This window comes from Sturnus vulgaris, chromosome 23 (genome assembly GCF_052056855.1).
Source record: "Sturnus vulgaris isolate bStuVul1 chromosome 23, bStuVul1.hap1, whole genome shotgun sequence".
Classification (NCBI taxonomy): Eukaryota; Metazoa; Chordata; class Aves; order Passeriformes; family Sturnidae; genus Sturnus; species Sturnus vulgaris.
In genome coordinates, this window is record NC_142265.1 from 2,553,078 (window position 1) to 2,570,967 (window position 17,890).

At 46.4% G+C, this 17,890-nt stretch overlaps 1 protein-coding gene across 5 annotated transcripts in view; it reads left to right on the forward strand.

The window, feature by feature from the left end:
• The window catches only part of ARHGAP32 (Rho GTPase activating protein 32), a 178,951-nt gene that overhangs the window by 92,782 nt on the left and 68,279 nt on the right, over positions 1–17,890 (forward strand). For all 5 annotated transcript variants that reach the window (XM_088177983.1, XM_088177985.1, XM_014891117.2 and 2 more), the window contains 4 exons: positions 6,203–6,340; positions 8,147–8,239; positions 9,689–9,811; positions 11,841–11,918. In XM_088177983.1, the coding sequence (XP_088034109.1) occupies positions 6,203–6,340; positions 8,147–8,239; positions 9,689–9,811; positions 11,841–11,918 (432 nt within the window). The remainder of the gene's footprint in view (positions 1–6,202; positions 6,341–8,146; positions 8,240–9,688; positions 9,812–11,840; positions 11,919–17,890) is intronic.

Sequence of the window (17,890 nt, forward strand, 5' to 3'; positions counted from 1 at the left end):
TAGGGGAGAAAAGCTGCAGTGGTTTCCATTAAAATCCTTTTTTTTCCTAGTGACTGCAATTAATTGATAATAAAATGATAATTAATGCTGAGAGATTAATTTATGCTGTGGAATAAGGCTAATAAGGGTTCACCACATAAATATACCAAATTTTCTCCTCTGTCTTGTGCTCTGTCCATTTGTATATTCCCTCCATCCTGTGCTTGTTCCTCCCTTGTGTCCATGTGCTGTGATTCCAGGTGGAGTGCTGACGTTTTAGTGCTTAATTCAGAAATAAAGTACTTTTATGTTGCCTTAGTGCAAACTCCTTTTAAGTTTTAAAGATTTAGAATTTCCTTTAAGTTAGAATAACACACCAGAAGTCGTGGAATCACTTTGGTAAACAAATGTAAGTGTAGATAAAGCGACCTAAGGCACCAGCTAAAAACACTTCCTGGGTGAACTCCCCAGGATTGATTTTATCCATCTTGCTTTCTGTTTTGACTAAATCTCTGAACCATTTTCCACTGTGGCTTGAAACACGAAAGGGCTGGAGGGTCAGGCTGGAATAACACACAGAGCCTGAGCCCCAGACAGCTGTAAGAGTCACCACGGCAGAGTTAACCTCTCCTGCTGCCTTTCCAGCTATTTAATCTGTGGTGTTTTCTTACTGAGGGGTCACTCTGAAGTGACTTTTGCCATATACTTTCATCTCATTTTCTGCTCTTGCTCTCCATGTGGGTTCAGGAGAGCATCCATGTGTTCTCTCTGAGGAAATAAGCATTTGAACCAGAAGAGAAAGGTCTATCCCTGTCTTAAAATAAATAAATCCTAAGTGCTGTAGAGCAAACCCAGTGAGACTGTGGGACAGGAAGGTTGTGTTTGCTGGAGCTCAGTGGCAGCCTGGCTGGCTTGGAGGGGGATTGATGGACAGGATGGGGTCCTGTCTACTGACATGGAGACAGATCCAGCTGGAAACAAGAGTTTTTCTTACATAGCAGGAAGATCTATAAATCTTGAATACAAAATTCTAGCATGTAAGTTTTGTGAATGGATGGTACCACAGATCCTGGCAGCAGCTGGAGCTCTTGCAGGCTGGGTGTCTCTGGGAGTTGTTCAGGGCACAGCAGGAAGAGTTACTCCTGCTGGATGCTGAATGGAACCAGTTAAACCCACGTACAAATATTCCAATATGGAACTGGCCTGGACTTAGGGGAGCCCCGCTTAGAAACGAGCACAGTTCTTGTGCTGATAATTGTGGTGTTTAAGGGATGATGGAGCACAGGCAGGCTTTGACTGTGGGAATGAAAATGCAGGGAATGGTTTAAAGTTGCTTCCTCAGATTTCAGTGGGTAATGTCTGTCTGTTGGTAATGAAGCCATCACTGAGCTGCAGGAGCCAGGATGTGCTTGGCAAGAGTGGGAATGGGAGTGACACTGCTGCTCTTCTCATGTGCCACGGCACTGGGCTGAGCTTAAGGGAGTAGGAAACTACTCCAGGCTGTGGCTGCTCAGTGCTCTGCAGGCCATTTGATCAGCAGAGCTGAAAATATTCCTTGTGGAGCTGGGCTCTGGCTCCCTGTCCCTCCCAGGCTCCTCCCGTGCCCAGTGAAGCCCGGGAGCGTCTCTGAGCTGTGATCTGGCAGCGGTGGTGCCACTGATGGAATCTCTGCCTCACTGGAAATTAAATATCAGTTCAGTAATCCACAATCACTTCTTTAGCGTGACAGTTCTCCTTGCTTGGATAATCGGAAAAAAATCAGCAGCTCTGTGCAGAGGCTGAAATCTCACCAGGCTCTCTCTGTACATTTAATCCTACCCAGCACAGTAAGGGAGAGAAGATCAGGATGGAAACAGAGCAGGCATGAGACCAGATTTTCCATTCTGTGAGAAATTCCAGGTTTGTCATGATGCTTTTCATTGTGAATGTATCTGTAAAAAGAAATTTCAAAAAATACATTGACTTTTTTTTCCAGGAGGAACATGTTTTTTAAGTCAGTGGACGATTTTCCCTTTTAAAGATCCTGAAAGTATTTAGTGGCATTGTTGAAATCTTCACTTGATATTTGATTTCTTTTATTTTAAAGAACTTTGTCACAGACAGGTTTCTAGTTGAAGGTCTGAATCTGGGAAATGACTTTGTGCTTATCTTCACCTCTTGTGTCCCACTGAAATGAATGGGATTTAAGCTTGTGCTTCTGTAATTCAGAACCAGTAATAATTAAGGAAATGAAAAGTAATTATTGAATTAGAAAATTAGAGGCTGATCAAAAATTCATTTGAGCAACAGTTTATGGAAATCATTAAAAACGTGAAGACATTTTTGCCATATGGATGCTGAGTGCCTGAAGCTCCAGAAATGTTGAGCTTTGCTATAAAACACAGTTGACGACACAAGATCAACTTAACAGGCACTTAATTGTGTCTAATATTTTATTAACTCTCTAAATTAAGAAAATAATCCTTTTGCCAAACCCTTCTGGCACTTGAGAATTTGCAGGAAGGGGGAGCAAGATGTACAATTTTTGTATTGATATGGGGAAACCTTTGTAGTGCTTTGGATCTGGGATGAGGAGCTGCTGCTTTGGCTGTGCCTCTCTGGGAGTCTGGCTGTGAGAATCCAGACTTTGCTTTCCTGTGATTTGTGCTGCAGATCTAAGGGGAAGCACTAAATACTGTGCAATTCCTTCCTTGATTGCTGCAGTGATTCCTTCCTGAAAAGTTAATTGTATCCCATGGAAATGTGGCATAAAATTTGTCACTCAGACTCCAAATCTGCAAAAAACTGCTTAATACAGCTTGAAGTCCAACCTAAAGCATGAGAGCTTTTTGAAATGAGTTATGGCATGCTTAAAATTGTAGAATATTGGTAAATACTCCTTTTTAGGGTGTTGGAATAACATTTTACTGTCTGGAAATGTGTGTTATTGCTCCTGAAGTACTGCTCTGTGCCAGCACAGCCTGTGCATGGTCACTCTGAGTGAGACAGGAATTGGCAGCCCCATTCTCAGAAAGTGGAGGGGCAGGTGCTGAGCTCTTCTGAGAGAAGTGACAGGACCTGAGGAACAGCTGGAGCTGGGCCAGGGGAGGTTTAAGTTGGATTTTGGGGAATGGTTCTTCCCCCAGAGGGTTCAGGCACTGCCCAGGCTGCCGAGGGAATGGGCACAGCCCTGAGGCTGCCAGAGCTCCAGGAGAGTTTGGACACCAGGGATGCTCAGGGTGGGATTGTTGGGGGGTCTGTGCAGAGCCAGGGGTTGGACTGATGATCCTTGTGGGTCCAGCTCAGGATATTCCATGATTCCATGAAGTATCCCATGATCTTTTTGTACAAGAGCCTGACATCCACGACCCTGGGCTGAGTGACCTGGGAATGGTGATGAGGTTCTGGCCTCCAGCACCTCCAGCATCCCTGGAGCCTGGGCTGCTGGCAGGGCTAGCTCAGAGATAGCTCAGGGATATCTCAGGGATAGCTCAGAGATAGCTCAGAGATAGCTCAGGGATAGCTCAGGGATAGCTCAGGGATAGCTCAGAGATAGCTCAGGGATAGCTCAGGGATAGCTCAGAGATAGCTCAGGGATAGCTCAGGGATGGGAGAGCTGAGGGAGAGCTCTGCTGGTTGCTTAGCAGCTGCGAGCTGCAGTTTGGAGGTGCAGGAGCCGAGGATCCCTCTTCCCTTCCCTCGCTCTGCTGCCTGCCCTTGCTCCAGGAGCCTCCCGTGGGGCCAGAGACACTGCTGCTGCTGCTGTGGGGTAAGCTGTCCCTGCTCATCCATCACCTTCTGCTGCTGCTGTCAGCCTCGTGATGGGGTGGGCTGAGAGAGGCTGATCCTGCTCCCCCTGGCACAGCAGGGGCTGACCCAGCTCTGCTCCCGCTTGCATTTAACCCTTACTGCCCCCATCCATGGCAGCCAGACTGAATGGAGCAGAATGGAAATAGTGACAGGGTCAGGATCATTTTGTTGTTTGGGTGCTCATGGAGGAATGAAATGCCCGATTTGGTGGCAGAGACAGATCCAGGATTGCAGGGATTTCTCAGGCTGATGTTCCCTCCTTTGAGACTGAACCTTGAAGGTCACGCTGGCAGCTCAGTGAGAGAGCAAAAATCCCTGAATTGCAAAAGATGGAGAAATGGGGAAGGCTGACAGCTCCCTGAACAGAATTAGCCTTGCACTCCTGGTCTTATTTTTCTCCTCTAGACAAAAAGTGAAATTATATAATGTGGAAATCCCAAATCATTTATCCTGTGTAGGTGCCTCTTTGCAGGATTGTGAAATACGGTGGTTTCTCACGAACTGAAAGCAGAGTTTATGGACACAGTCACAGTGTGGAGTTGTCTTAAATCATTGGGAATGTAGCTGGGTTAGAGAGTTTGGATCTGCAATTGCCTCGCAGGCTTTGGATATTAATGTAAAACTGATGCTTAAAACTTTGCTGGCAAAGAAATCAGTGCAGAGGAATTATGATTGGGAATTCAGAATAGGCCTTGCCTTTTGTGTCCCAGGGGGCAGGACACCTGGCAGAGCCCTGCCAGCCACACACAGCAGTCAGCATTTCCAGCTCTGTCCCCTCTGTGTGCCCCTGGCAGCACACATCCCCTGCTTTCTGCTCTACTTTCAGGCATCCCTGTGTCACTTCCAGTCCCTGGCACTGCCTCTGAGTGCCCCGGAGCAATCTAATTCCTTGATTCTTTCCACATCCCTGGCAGTGTCCAAGGCCAGGCTGGAAAGGGCTTGGAGCAAATTGGGACAGGGGAAGGTGTCCCTGCCCAGGACAGGGGTGGGATTGGATGGGCTTTAATTCCTTTCTATCTCAAACTATTCTAGGATTCTGTGATTAACGACTCTTCATAAAGTGCTTTGACCTGTAAACTGCTGCATTATTACAGCATTTTTTATTGATCATAATAGGCCATGGAGCATTTAAAAGTCATCGTTAGATATTAAAAGCTTCACAAAGCAAACTGTTCTGTGCTGCCACAGTCCCTTCCTTGTCCCCTGGAGCAGTCTGTATCTTGTCTATATTTTAATTAGGGAAATGATATGCACTTAGGAATAAATCTGCAGCTAGAACTGTTCATCATGGATTGTTTTCTTAATTCAGCTGAAGATTTGCCTGGGGCACGTGGCAGAAATTTTGCAAGCTTCAATCCTGCCTTCAGATCTCTGGGTTTCTATGCTCCTATCTGTTTGGAATCTAATTTCACACTGTTTATACAACCTCTTGGTGATTTACATTTGTGCAAGGCCACCTTGTGTAGAAAAATGCTACAAAATTCTTGTAAGACAGGTGGAAGTTAAAGCTCTGGATGGGTCTCATGATGCTGGGCCACATCCAAACCCATGGTTAAATAATTCAAACAGGACCACTAACAGCTGCTTTGAGCATGAATGGCTGCTGCAAATTTGTCTTGGTTTGAAAGACAGGTGTTAGTTAAGAAAGGCAGGAGCCTCTCTTGAAATGGACAATGTAAACCCTCTCCCTCCAAATTATTATAATTTTGAAATTAAGGGGCTCTTAGACAATGATATAGGAATAGGAATAACAGTTCTTTAGTAGAAAAAAATTAAAATAAAAATATAGTAATACAAAAAATCCCCAAACCTAGAACACTGCCAGAGTGAGAATCCAAGGTGCCCCCGTCAGTCAGTCAGGGTTGGTGCAGTCCCATTCCATGGTGGCTGCATCCTCCTGCAGTGACAGATGTGGTTCTGCTGGAGCAGGGCTCCTGCACAAGGTGCAGTTTTCCTCCAAAGCTCCAGGGATGATGTGGAAGGCTCTGGTTTTCCTCTGGGATCCAGTGGGAAAAGGCTGCTCTGCTGTTCCAAATCTCACCTTTGATCTGGGTAGGAAATGCTCGGCTCCTGCCCTGGGTGGAGCATCTCCCAATGGGATGATGGAATTTGATCAGCCCTGCCCTGGGACTGCATGGCCATGAACAGGAGAGATCTCCTGGAGGGAGGATGGGCTGTGGGCAAGATAAAGAACACTGCCCCAGCTGGGTTAACACATGGGGATAGAATCCAGACTTTTGGTCACATCCTGTATTGCAACCGAAGAGAAAATTAAAGCATGAAAATGCTACCTGCAAATTAAAACATGAAAATGTTATCAGGCACTGTGATCGCTTTCAGATGTTTTCAGCAGAAACTGCTCTTTCTGCTCAGCTTTCCCTTTGTTGCCCCCATGCTGAGGAGCTGCTGACTGTGGCTGTGTTTGTGTGTGCAGGGCAGGAGCTGGATTGTGAAGAGGAGCTATGAGGATTTCCGGGTGCTGGACAAACACCTCCACCTGTGCATCTACGACCGCCGCTTCTCGCAGCTGGCAGAGCTGCCCCGCTCCGATGCCCTGAAGGACAGCCCCGAGGTAAAGGACAGCCCCGGGGGCAGCCAGGGCACAGGCAGCACCCACACCCTGGGGAGTGCTCAAGGGGTCACCTTTGGGAGCTGTGGTTGGGTGTCAGGGACAGGGCTGTCAAACATTAGAAAGGGAGTGGGGGAGTTAGCATCCCTGGAAGTGTTCAAAAATGTGTGGATGTGGCACTTGGGGACATGGTTTAGTGGTGGGCTTAGAGGTCTTTTCCAGCCTCAGCAATTCCGTGTATTTCTAGTACAGAGTAGTTTTAATGCAGCCTGGGTTACATTTGAATAAAGTCAGTGTTTTCCACCCCTCATGTCAGTGATCTAAAGGGAAATGTCCTGCAAGTTCAGACGAATTAATTAAGCTCCTGAAACTGGAATGGTAATTCAGTGTCAAAAAGCAGGTGTCCATAGATTTGAATTTTGTTTGTCCTTTGGAAACTTTGTCAATGATGTGGGTATTTCGTGGCTTAGTGGTACCAGCTCAACATTGCCAGGAAATCATGCTGGGATTTCTGCAGCACTACAAGAGCACTACAACACCCATTTAGAGTGCTAAGCTTCCATTTTAAACTGCATATTCCTGAACTGTTTTTAAGAACATTTGCATTAGTGTGTTATTTAAATGGTCTTTAAAAAGCTCTTTTTCCTCAATGAGGTTTTTTTTCCTCAAAGAGATACTTTTCACTTCTTGGCTTGCTGTCTTCACCCAGAGTATGATGAGCTGAAATTACCTCAGCTTCTCACTGCTGATAATTGAAAGATTTATTCATGTCCAGAAAAATCTCCTGGAAAGCAGCAGGTGAATCTTGGCTGCATGGTTTTGGAGGACGTGGACACTGAAATTAATACTCCCTGGAATTTTACAGGGTATTTGCCATGGAATATAAGGAGCTGATCATGCAGCCCCATCACTCAGCAGAGAGATTGATTTATCACTTGATTTGGCTTCACACAGGGTATTTATGAGGAGGATTTAAAGTTTAAATTCAGCAGGAGCAGCAATATTCAGAACAATGAATTCTTAGTTTATTTTTAATTATATTTTAAGCATTCCTATCTCTTGCTTTTTTACTTGTACCACTGATTTGATTGGACTTTAGAGCGTGAGCATGAAAATTTGCATTCTGTTTACAAGCACAGAGGATGCTGAACAGCTCTGCTGCTCTGTGAAGTGTAACTCTGCAGCTGTGGGGTGTCTCATCATATATTTTTTATTTTCAATTGGCCACATTGGAACAGGTGTTTGAGGAAAACAATGTTTGAAACAGTCCTACAGATTCTGGGCTACAATGCTGCTTTATACTACTGTCACTGTGAGACTTTGGAAAGATCTCAGTGGCTTCTCTGTAATAAAAACCAGTTTACTGTTACAGAAGGGACATGGCAAAGTGTATTTTTAAACCCCTCTTCTGCTGCTTGAAATACGAGTCTTTGGCCAGGGGATCAGTTTGAGTTGCCACATTCTTAAGGCTTTGCAAGTGGCAGCCAGGAGTTTGTTCACTGAGGGGTTCTCAGGTGTGTTTGGTGGCCCTAAGACACGAGTTGTTTGTTTATGAAGTAGATTTAAGGTATCTTGACAAGGGAAGTTACAAAATGATAATGCTGCTTCACCCTTTCTTTTGGTGTACTCATTGTAACCCTGTGTGTAGCTTGCTGTGTGAAGGACAGAAATGCATTTATTTCAGAAGGGAAGGTATCTCTGTAACTCTTGTAACTCCTGGGGCAGTGGGTGATTTCTGGTGTCCCCAGAGCCTGCAGAGGGCTCTCAGAGGAAGGATTAACAGAAGCCCTGTGTGTGTTTGTGTCCCAGCTGGTCACCCAGATGCTGATGGCTTACCTGGCTCGGCTCTCCACCATCGCAGGCAATAAGATCAACTGTGGCCCTGCCCTCACATGGATGGAGGTACAGCACAAACCCGGGCTCTTCTTGTTTCCTCACCTTGGAAAGGCAGCAGGCACTCACCTGCTCTTTCCAGACCTGTTGATGTCACTGAAATTCTATCCTGAAAGCTTTATTCCATTGTTACCAGCACATAGAAGGTGTAGAACACACAGAATCAGAACCAGTATTAAGAGTATAGAGTTTTTTGCTTTGCTACCTGGATTTTGTCTCTCAGAAACGCATTGTTCCTGCTGATATTCACAAATACCAGGTGGAGGAGGTGGCAGTCCCAGTGGGCTGCCTGGGAATGCTGGGTTCAGGGCTGAACCTCCCAGTGATGGCTTGCAGAAGGCTCACTTATTTCAAAGCTCACTTATTCCTGCTCTCCATTTTGCCAAGGCCATGCTGCAAGTGTGGCACATTTCTAAATCTCAGCTGTCTTGTTATGGTGTTTCCCTGCTCTCCTGGGGTTTTTTTTAATCATTTTTCCCTGTGGCAGCTCCAAACCCAGTAAATACTCTGTGCTCCTGTTGGCAGCCCTGCAGACAGAGGCAGCCTTGTGCTTGCAGTGGCACAGTTTGTGTATCGTGAGCTGCAGCTGCAGCTCTGCTTTCAGCTTCAATGGTCTTGGAGCCTTTAAACAATAGCCCTTAGTGGGAGGAGGGCAGGGAAGGCTGAGTGAGTGTCCAGCTGTCCCTGCTCAGACGTGTGCCTCTCCATCACTGCACACCAGGAATAGCAACAGCTATTAATAGACTGTTGCAGCTCCTTTTAAATTCTGATAAGGATTTATCAGTGTGTTTTCCTGCAATTTTCCCCACTGACATCCTTCTCACCCTGAAATCCTTTGGGATGAGAAAAATCTTGGAAAGTGGTAAAAGGAGGGAGGAAGTTGTAGAGAGAAATAAGATGTAGGATTCACAGCAACACAGCAGGCCTACAGATCACAGCAAACCCAGTGCACATCAGTGCAGAATAACCTTTGTGACTCACTGAGAATCCTGCAGAATTTCACACAGAAATCTGGGAGTTTTGGAAGTAGCTGATGATTGCAAGCGGGGGTGCATGTTTTCTTAAAAAAAAAAATTAAAGGGTGGGAGAAAATGGAAAGCAACACCAGTTTTTGGTTTGACAGCATTTCCCCCTTCCCTCAGTGCCTCGAGGATCAATTGCACCTTGTAGAGGATTTTTGTATTGCCATGGGAAACCACCTTGATTTGGTGTTACAGGGAGGTGCAGACCCTCACTGTGTGTTACTGTTTGCACACAGAGCTGCACCAGCCCAGCATTTTTCTCCTTGGTGGATGGGCACACCTGACTCATGGAACCCCCATGAGTTGTTCTGTCTGTGCTGTGCCCTCTCTCCTGGGGCACAGGGCTGGGCTGTCTCTCTCAATCAGCTCTGCACCACTAAAATGCCTCCTCACTTGTCCTCAGCTGCCTCACAGTCCCCTGTGCTCTCTGTTTCAGATTGATAACAAGGGGAATCACCTGCTGGTCCATGAGGAATCATCCATTAACGTCCCTGCTATTGCTGCTGCCCATGTCATTAAGAGATACATTGCTCAAGCAGCAGATGAACTGTCCTTTGAGGTAAATAAAAGCACTTGCATTCCTTGTTGTCAGCTACAGATGAGTGTAATCTGTTTTTCTGGGCCTGTGTGCCCATCAGGAATATGTGCAGACACTTCCACAATGTTCTGTGAAGTGAAGCTTGGAAGATTGAGTTAAATATTCGATCTGCACAGAGTTGCATACAGGCAGCTGTTTAGTCATCTTTAAAATCCAGCTTTACTTGGCATTAGGATCTTCTGATTACCCAGCTCCTCTGGGCTGGCTCTGAGCACAGCCCATGTGTTTTCTCTTCTTGTGGACACAAGTTTCATTTCTCCTTGCCCAGGTTCCACCACCTGGGTTCCTCTGAGCAAGTCCCTGTCAATAACCATTTTTAAGAACTTCTGCTCCCATGAGAAGTAAAGAACCAGACTGGCAAAGGATTCCTACTTAAAGGGCAGGTGATGAGCTAAAACTGCTCTGAAAATCCAGCACAGGAGCTGCTGTGGAGCAAATCCCTGAATCTCAGGCTGGTTTGGTTTGGGAGGGAGCTGAAAACCCATCCCATTCCACCCCTTGCCATGGGCAGGGTCACCTTCTAGTAGCCCCATAGTAGCTCTAGGTTGCTCCATATCCCATCCAGGATTTCCAGATCAGACCCTGGAACCTTTTGGTTGTCTGGCAGTTGTCTGTTTTACCCAAAAACCAGTTATGCTCTGATTGTCCTGTGCAATGGTGCTGTTTCTACAAAACAGCCCTGAGGAGCTTTGTGATCACATCCTTGTTGTGCAGCACAGGAAGGAAAAATAACAGTGATAGTCTGGTGCTGCCAGGGGTTTGTTCATGTTCAAATCAAGTCCTAGAATACTCCAAAGAGCTGTGTGATCAGAGGGACGTGTGGCATGGCAGCTCTGAGCTGCAGTCCAGGCAGCACAGGATCCAGAATGGTTGTCAGCTTCTGAGAGCACTGCAGTGACACTTCCTGCCTGTAAATCTTGCTCTGTGCAGGGGGGAAACTGAGGCACGTGTGGTTTGTAAGGGTGTGCAGTGAGACACCTCAGCAGGACTGACACAGAACAGGATCAGGTGTTTCATGATGCTGAGTCCTGTTCCCTAACCCAAATTATCTCTGTGTTTACTGTTCTCAATTTCCAGTGGGCAGTGCAGTTGTGCTACAGCTGACTGGGGTTTGCTCCCCAGTTCTGAGGAGCATCCTCAGTGTCTCTGCTCCTGTGGTGGCAGCAGTTTCCTTCATGGACATTTGCTTTGCTTGTGGTTCACTATTCCCTGGAGGAAATAATTTCCTCACATCTCAGTCAGCCCTGTCTGCAAACTGGGCATGTGTTGTCTTTTCTGTAAAACACTTTGAGATCCATCAGTGTAAATTATCTGGTGAAAGTTGGGCATTACTGGAATTAATTTTTGCCCTAACTACCTGCAGTGTTTATTTAGGTTCTGCCCCTTCTCATTTTCTGTAATAGAGGCACACAGAGCTTGATTCAAACCAAGCCAAATTTAGTATTATTATACTGATTTCCTTTTGAACTATGACAGTATTGCATTTCTATGGGAATGAACAAAGTTTCAGAAAACCTGTCTGGTGTCCTTGGCCATTTTCCATCCCGTTGCTGTAGCACCAGCTCTCCTCTGTTCACTTCCTCACCCCGGGGAGCTCATCTGGGGCACTTTGGGAGCTGCAGAGACAGCTCTTCCCTCTTTGCTGTGAGAGGGAGCAAGGAGACACATCAGTGCCTACAGACACATGGGAGGGCAGGGAGCAAAAATCAGTTCAGCCACTTGAGCAGATTCTCCCAAGTGTTTGACACCATCACTGCAGTTTAACCAGAACCCTTCTGTAGCCCTTGCCAGGGAGCTGCTGCTCTTCAGCTCCTTTTCCTTAGGAGCAGCTGGATCCTGTGTGCTGGATCATCCAGGAGCTCTTCCACCTCAAGCTTGGCTTTGCAAAGGCACGTGTGCAGCCACTCCAGAGTTTTGCCGTTTTTTGCAGTCCTGAGGCTGGAACTGTGCTCTCCTCCTGGCTGTGACTGATGCTGTCAACCTTTTGCAGGTGGGGGACATCGTGTCTGTCATCGACATGCCACCAAAGGAGCTGACCTCGTGGTGGAGAGGAAAACACGGGTTCCAGGTAGGCACCAGCACAGCCATGGCAGTGGGACTGCAGTAAAAGCAGGAACCTCAGTGCTGTGTTCCTGGAGCTGCTCAGGGTGGCTCAGGGGATGAGCAGGGTGTCCCTGCATTGCTTCTCTCTGGGCTGGGGCTGGAGCAGACACAGGCTCTCCACTGGAAGCTTCCTTCCTCCCTCCCTATGGAAAGGAGAGCTGGCCATGGCCTGTGAGGGACAGCTGGCCTGATGGCAGTGGAAGCTTGTGCTGCACTCCTCCAAGGCAGCTGCCACTGTTATTCACATCATCCCCTTCCTTCCAGTAGCTAAAACCAGATCAGGCAGAACATAGAGGATTTGGAGAATTCCAGCTGATGAAACAGTGCTGCTGACTTGGACAAACCACCCATCCGTGTCTGTTTATTGTGTGGTGTCAGTGTTTCTGGTCCCTGTAAGTGTCACAGCACAGAGATGGAGACTGAATGTTCAAAAGGTCCTAAGCATACCTGGGGGTTAAGTACCAAACCGTATGTGTTAAAATGGCACTGTCCTTCCAAGGAGTTTTTAATCCTTTGGAGTTTGCTGTTAGGAAATATAAAAGCTTTAAAAGTCTCTTAACCAAGCAAACCCCAGAGCCACTGGGGTTGAGGGACTCACTTGTGCCATCTCACATTTCAGCTGCTTTCAGCCACAGGGATTTCCATCTGCAGCTGCTGTCTGTGAGTGGGTGGGATGAGGAGTTGATGTGGAGAGGCTCAGGATTGACCAGACACTTGTGTAATTCAGCATGGAAAGTCTTCTCAGGGCTCCTCAGGTTTTCCCTTTCCATGCCAGAGCCAGCCTGTGGGCTGGCTGTTGTCAGTGCCCAGTGGTTGGATCTCCCAATCCCAGCTGGATCCCAGCAGGGTAGTTAGAGCATCCCAGTGCTGCCTGCTCAGCCAGGCCATGTGAGACACAGCTCTTGCTGGATTTGTGTCAGGTGTGGGAGTTCAGGTGACACCTCATTTGTAGAATCAGAGCAGCATGGACATAGAGTACCTGCTCTGAAATCTCATTTGTTTCTGGAGTCAATACACACTGGTACTACTTGAACAAACTTCTGCTTCTGAACTGTCTTGTGGCTTTGTTGGACTTGTGTTCTAACCTTCGAAGCCTTAGAGCTGAATATGTTGTAGTCACAGAATCACAGAATGGCTTGGGGTGGAAGGGACCTCAGACATCAGTTCCAACCCTCAATTAGTTAAATGATGTAATACTGCTTGGATGATCAGCCTATGCCATGATTACCTTCCAAGTGAATCAATAAAGCAAAAAAAAGCTACTCAGCCTGTGCCCGAGTGTGGACACTTTGCACAGGGTTTGGAATCCCTGTGTGGGATGTAGATCCCATTATTCAGTTTGGGCACCATGCTTGCCATCAGGCTGGCTGACACTAGGGCCGGGTGTGGAGAACAGCACTGCTGATTAAAGGCTCAGAAGCAAGGCAGCCCTTGTGCAGTTTGTCACAGCTGTGTGCCTCTCAGATCACAGTGATCCTGTTGTGCTTTCCCAGCATAAAAATATGGTGATGAGCAAAGTGCCTGAGAAGGGAGTTCTGTGTGTCCCTGCACGCTCAGGCTCCTGACACAACAGATATGAGCAGCTGCAGAAATACAGCACCATATTCTGGCTTAACAGAAAGTTGGGAGTGCCATAATCTTGTGTCCTTAATGACAAGCAGGAGTGGTCACAGTGTGATCAGGTGACACCAAGGAAATGCAGCTCTGTGTTCCCACAGCTCCAGGAGCTCTGTTTGCTCAAACTCTTAACCTGTGTGTCGAGTTTAAGGCTCACGAGCTCTAAATGTGCAGAAAATCTTCATTTCCTGATGGAACAAAGGCTTCTGATGACATGAACAGTGAGAATTCCAAGAAAGGGAATTTATCTCTGCTGTTGCTACACCAGACCTAGAGATGAGTTGCAGGCAGAAGTGTCCTTGATGGATGCTCAAAAAGAGTGTGGAGGTGAAGAATGTTGTTGTAGAGGTGTAGGGACAGATAAAGCTATGCAGCCTCTGAAGCATTTGTTAGAGGCAAACAGTTCTGTTCCTGTTTAGGAACATTACAGTGATAGCAATCTGTTGATCCAGTCATTTGAATTAATAAAATAAATCAACAGAGCCCCTCTTGCCAGATAGTTGTGATTCTGAGAGCAGATAAAAGGAGGAGGTCCTGCCACCAAATGTTTGGACAGCTTGTCCTGTTATTTCTCGGGTTTTTGCTTCATGTTAGGGAAGGAGCAGGGTTTTATCAACCAACCACAGCTTCCATTATAAATCATGTCTTGATAGGAGGAGAGCAGGAACAGGGGAAAAAATTTCTTGTTTCACTGAAAAGGGAAAAAATGTCTTGTTGACTTGAAGGGACTCTCGTGTTTTTGTGCATTTGAAGCAGCTGTGAGCTGTGTGTGCCCAGGCAGCAGTGCCTTCACCCCTGCCTGTCCTGCATCCCTGGGGATAATGGGAGGGCGGTGGTGAGGAACTGGAGGCAGTTCTGCAGCTGTGAGCCAAAACCCAGATGTGACAGGCTGCAAGCACCTGCAGCTTGGATTCAGGTGGCAGTCAGAGTGTTCCTGCCAGGCAGAGCTGTCCTTCAGGAATGACTCTCTGCCTTTGTCTCCTGTGCTCTCTGCATACCTGAGCTCAGGACTGCATTGCAACACAGCTAATCCTGTGTGAACAAAACAACCCACGAGGCTTCTTAGCATTTGCTCTGCTTGAAGTAAAATGATTTTTTCTCTTGCAATGCCCTCAGTGTGAGTCAGAGCTTTCTCTGTAAGATTGTTACCTAAATTACAGCCACCTCCACACTAACAGCCTTCAGCCCTCTTTGTTCTGCTCTGCTTTTACTTCATGCTTTGTCTTTTCAATCAGTAGCTCTGTGTCAGGGAGCTGAGTCATTGGGGACAGGCCCTTGTTGGATACACAACTGCCTTTGGTTGTCCTGAATTATTCTGATTTTTGGGAATAGTTTCCTGAGGTGCAGAGCTGCCCCACAACCTGCACTGCTGGAGAGGTAACAAAACCAGGGTGTGCAGCCAGGGGGGACTGGGCTGTTTTAATCAGGCTGTGATTGCAGCAGCTTCAACTGCTTGTGAGACTGCAGGTCCCAGTTCCACAGAATCCCAGGATGGTTTGGGTTGGGAGGAACCTTAGGGATCATCCAGACCCACCCTCTGCCATGGGCAGGGACACCTTCCCCTGTCCCAGGCTGCTCCAAGCCCCAGTGTCCAGCCTGGCCTTGGGCACTGCCAGGGATCCAGGGGCAGCCACAGCTGCTCTGGGCACCCTGTGCCAGGGCCTGCCCACCCTGCCAGGGAATAATTCCTGCCCAATATCCCATCCAGCCCTGCCCTCTGGCAGTGGAAGCCATTCCCTGTGTCCTGTCCCTCCATCCCTTGTCCTAAGTCCCTTTCCAGCTCTCTGGTTTCCCAAAGTGCTGCTGGCACACAGTCAGGAATGGATAATCAACAGGTACCATCCCACACAGACACTGTTTTGTGAATAAAAGAAATCAAAATAGTTTTGTGGCCCAGGTGTTCAGCTCTCTTTAACAGGAGCTCAGGGTAAGAGGAGTAACAGTTCTGTTCCTCCTGTTAGTAGTGCTCTAAAGTGGAAGAGCATTTCAGCAGGGGCTCCTTTGGGAACGAGGTGAGAGTGTCCTGCTCTCTGTGCAGTCACTTGGCAAAGAATCCGTGAAAATTCTGCTCAGGAAGGTCAAACAGGCCATAAAAAGTTTCAGGTTCCCTGTCAGGTTTTGCTAGACTGTCATCAGATTTAAAAGGAAAAGACAAAACTTTTTGACTAAAATTGAATCCACACATTAGATTATGTCAAACCCAAAAAACCAATCCAAGTGTCTCAAACAATGTTTCATTTGCCATTGATGTTGCTGGTACTTCCTAATTTGTTTGAGTTCCCTCCCCATAAACTGAAAATTATCATTGTTACTCTGACTTCTCCCCTAAAAGCCTCTTGTGTTCATCAGTTGTAGCAGCCACTGGCATAGAAGTGCAAAGATAAAGCTGGAGTAGGTGTTGTAGAACAGTTCTCATGCCCCTTCCTCCTCTGCTGAAGGTCTCAAGTGATATATTTAACCTTTAGATGACCTTGCATTTATCTAAATATATACTACCCTGGCTATTAATTTTCCTACATTGCCAAATCCTTTAATCCTGGCTCAAGCTCTAATAGTGCTTTGCTACATCTGTTGAGATTAACTCTTGGACCAAACTCATTTATTTATACAAAATCATGGAAAACTTCCCATGGGAGGAGAAGTAGCATCTTTTAAGTGGGTGGGAATGAGGCACAAGTTGTGGGTTATAGTCCCAACAAGAATCTCCTGAGGATCTTGCAGGAAAAGTTAGAATAAGTAAGTCTGAAAATGTAATTAATTTCTAGGTAAGTTAACATTAGGGAGCCAGCACAATTCTTTTCCCTAAAAAAATCCATTGTAATTATTGGTATGAACATGGCAAAAGTGATACATGGACAGCAGGTAGAATATTTCATTTGGGAAAGTTCTGGGATATCTGGAAGCAGTGACATCACATACAGGGTCTTTCATTTCTGAATTCCTGGTTAATATGCATCCAGAAACAGGAGAAATATTGTGTTAGCAGTCAAAGACAAATGAGTTTCGATTTCATGTCCAGCATTTGATTAAATGTTCAGCAGTGTGGGATCTGGGGTTGGGTTTAGATCCAGATTCAGATGATTAATGAAAGGTTGGGGTCCCAGGACTTTGAGTTTCTTTACATGGACAATGTGGGCAATTACTGAAAATTATAGAAACTTTATCACTCCAGCTGTGGAGTTTCCCAGATGATGTCTGTGTGGTGGGCTGAGACTTTCCCTGAATCTCTGCATCTTTCCCAATTTAAAAATTGCCTCCTGTATGTCTCACATGGGAAATGTCCAGCAGAGACTCTCAGCTACAGTGAAGGGTTAAAACTGGGGCTGTTCAGCCTGGGGAAGAGAGGAGAGAAGAGAAGAGAAGAGAAGAGAAGAGAAGAGAAGAGAAGAGAAGAGAAGAGAAGAGAAGAGAAGAGAAGAGAAGAGAAGAGAAGAGAAGAGAAGAGAAGAGAAGAGACAGAAAGAAAAGAAAAAAGAAAAGAAAAGAAAAGAAAAGAAAAGAAAAGAAAAGAAAAGAAAAGAAAAGAAAAGAAAAGAAAAGAAAAGAAAAGAAAAGAAAAGAAAAGAAAAGAAAAAAGAAAAGAAAAGAAAAGAAAAGAAAAGAAAAGAAAAGAAAAGAAAAGAAAAGAAAAGAAAGTTGTGTGGAGACCTCAGATCACCTTCCAGTGTCTGGAGGGGCTGCAAAGTAAGGTGGAGAGGGACTTTGCATCAGGCACTGATGTGTCTGAACAAGGGGGAATGGTTCAAAGTGAAAAAAGGGAAATTTAGGCTGGATATAAGGAGAAAATTCCTCCCTTTGAGAGTGATGAGGCCCTGGCACAGGGTGCCCAGAGTAGCTGTGGCTGCCCCTGGATCCCTGACAGTGCCCAAGGCCAGGCTGGACAGGGCTTGGAGCAGCCTGGGACAGTGGAAGGTGTCCCTACCATGACAGGGGTGGAACTGGATGAGCCTTAAGGTCCCTTCCAACCCAAACCATCCTGGGATTCCATGATTTAAAGCCATGAAGTGTATTTTGTTTAAACAGCAGCACTTCAGTGTCTGTGCCACTCAGCCTGTTCCTTGGCATCTCCCAGCAGAGCAGATCCCTGAGCTATGATCTGCCAGAGGAAGGGCCCCCCTCTGTGATGCTGCTGTTCATGCTCATTTTCTCCTGTTAATTGGCACATTTCTGTCTATAAACTGCACAAAAGTCCCCACTGTGTTCCATAACTGATACCATGTCCTTGCAGAGCTGGAACACCCAGCTGAGGGTGGGTGAGGTGAGGGTGAAGGTCAACTTCATGTTGGGTTTTGGGTGGGTCCTGTGGTCACTTGTGATGCC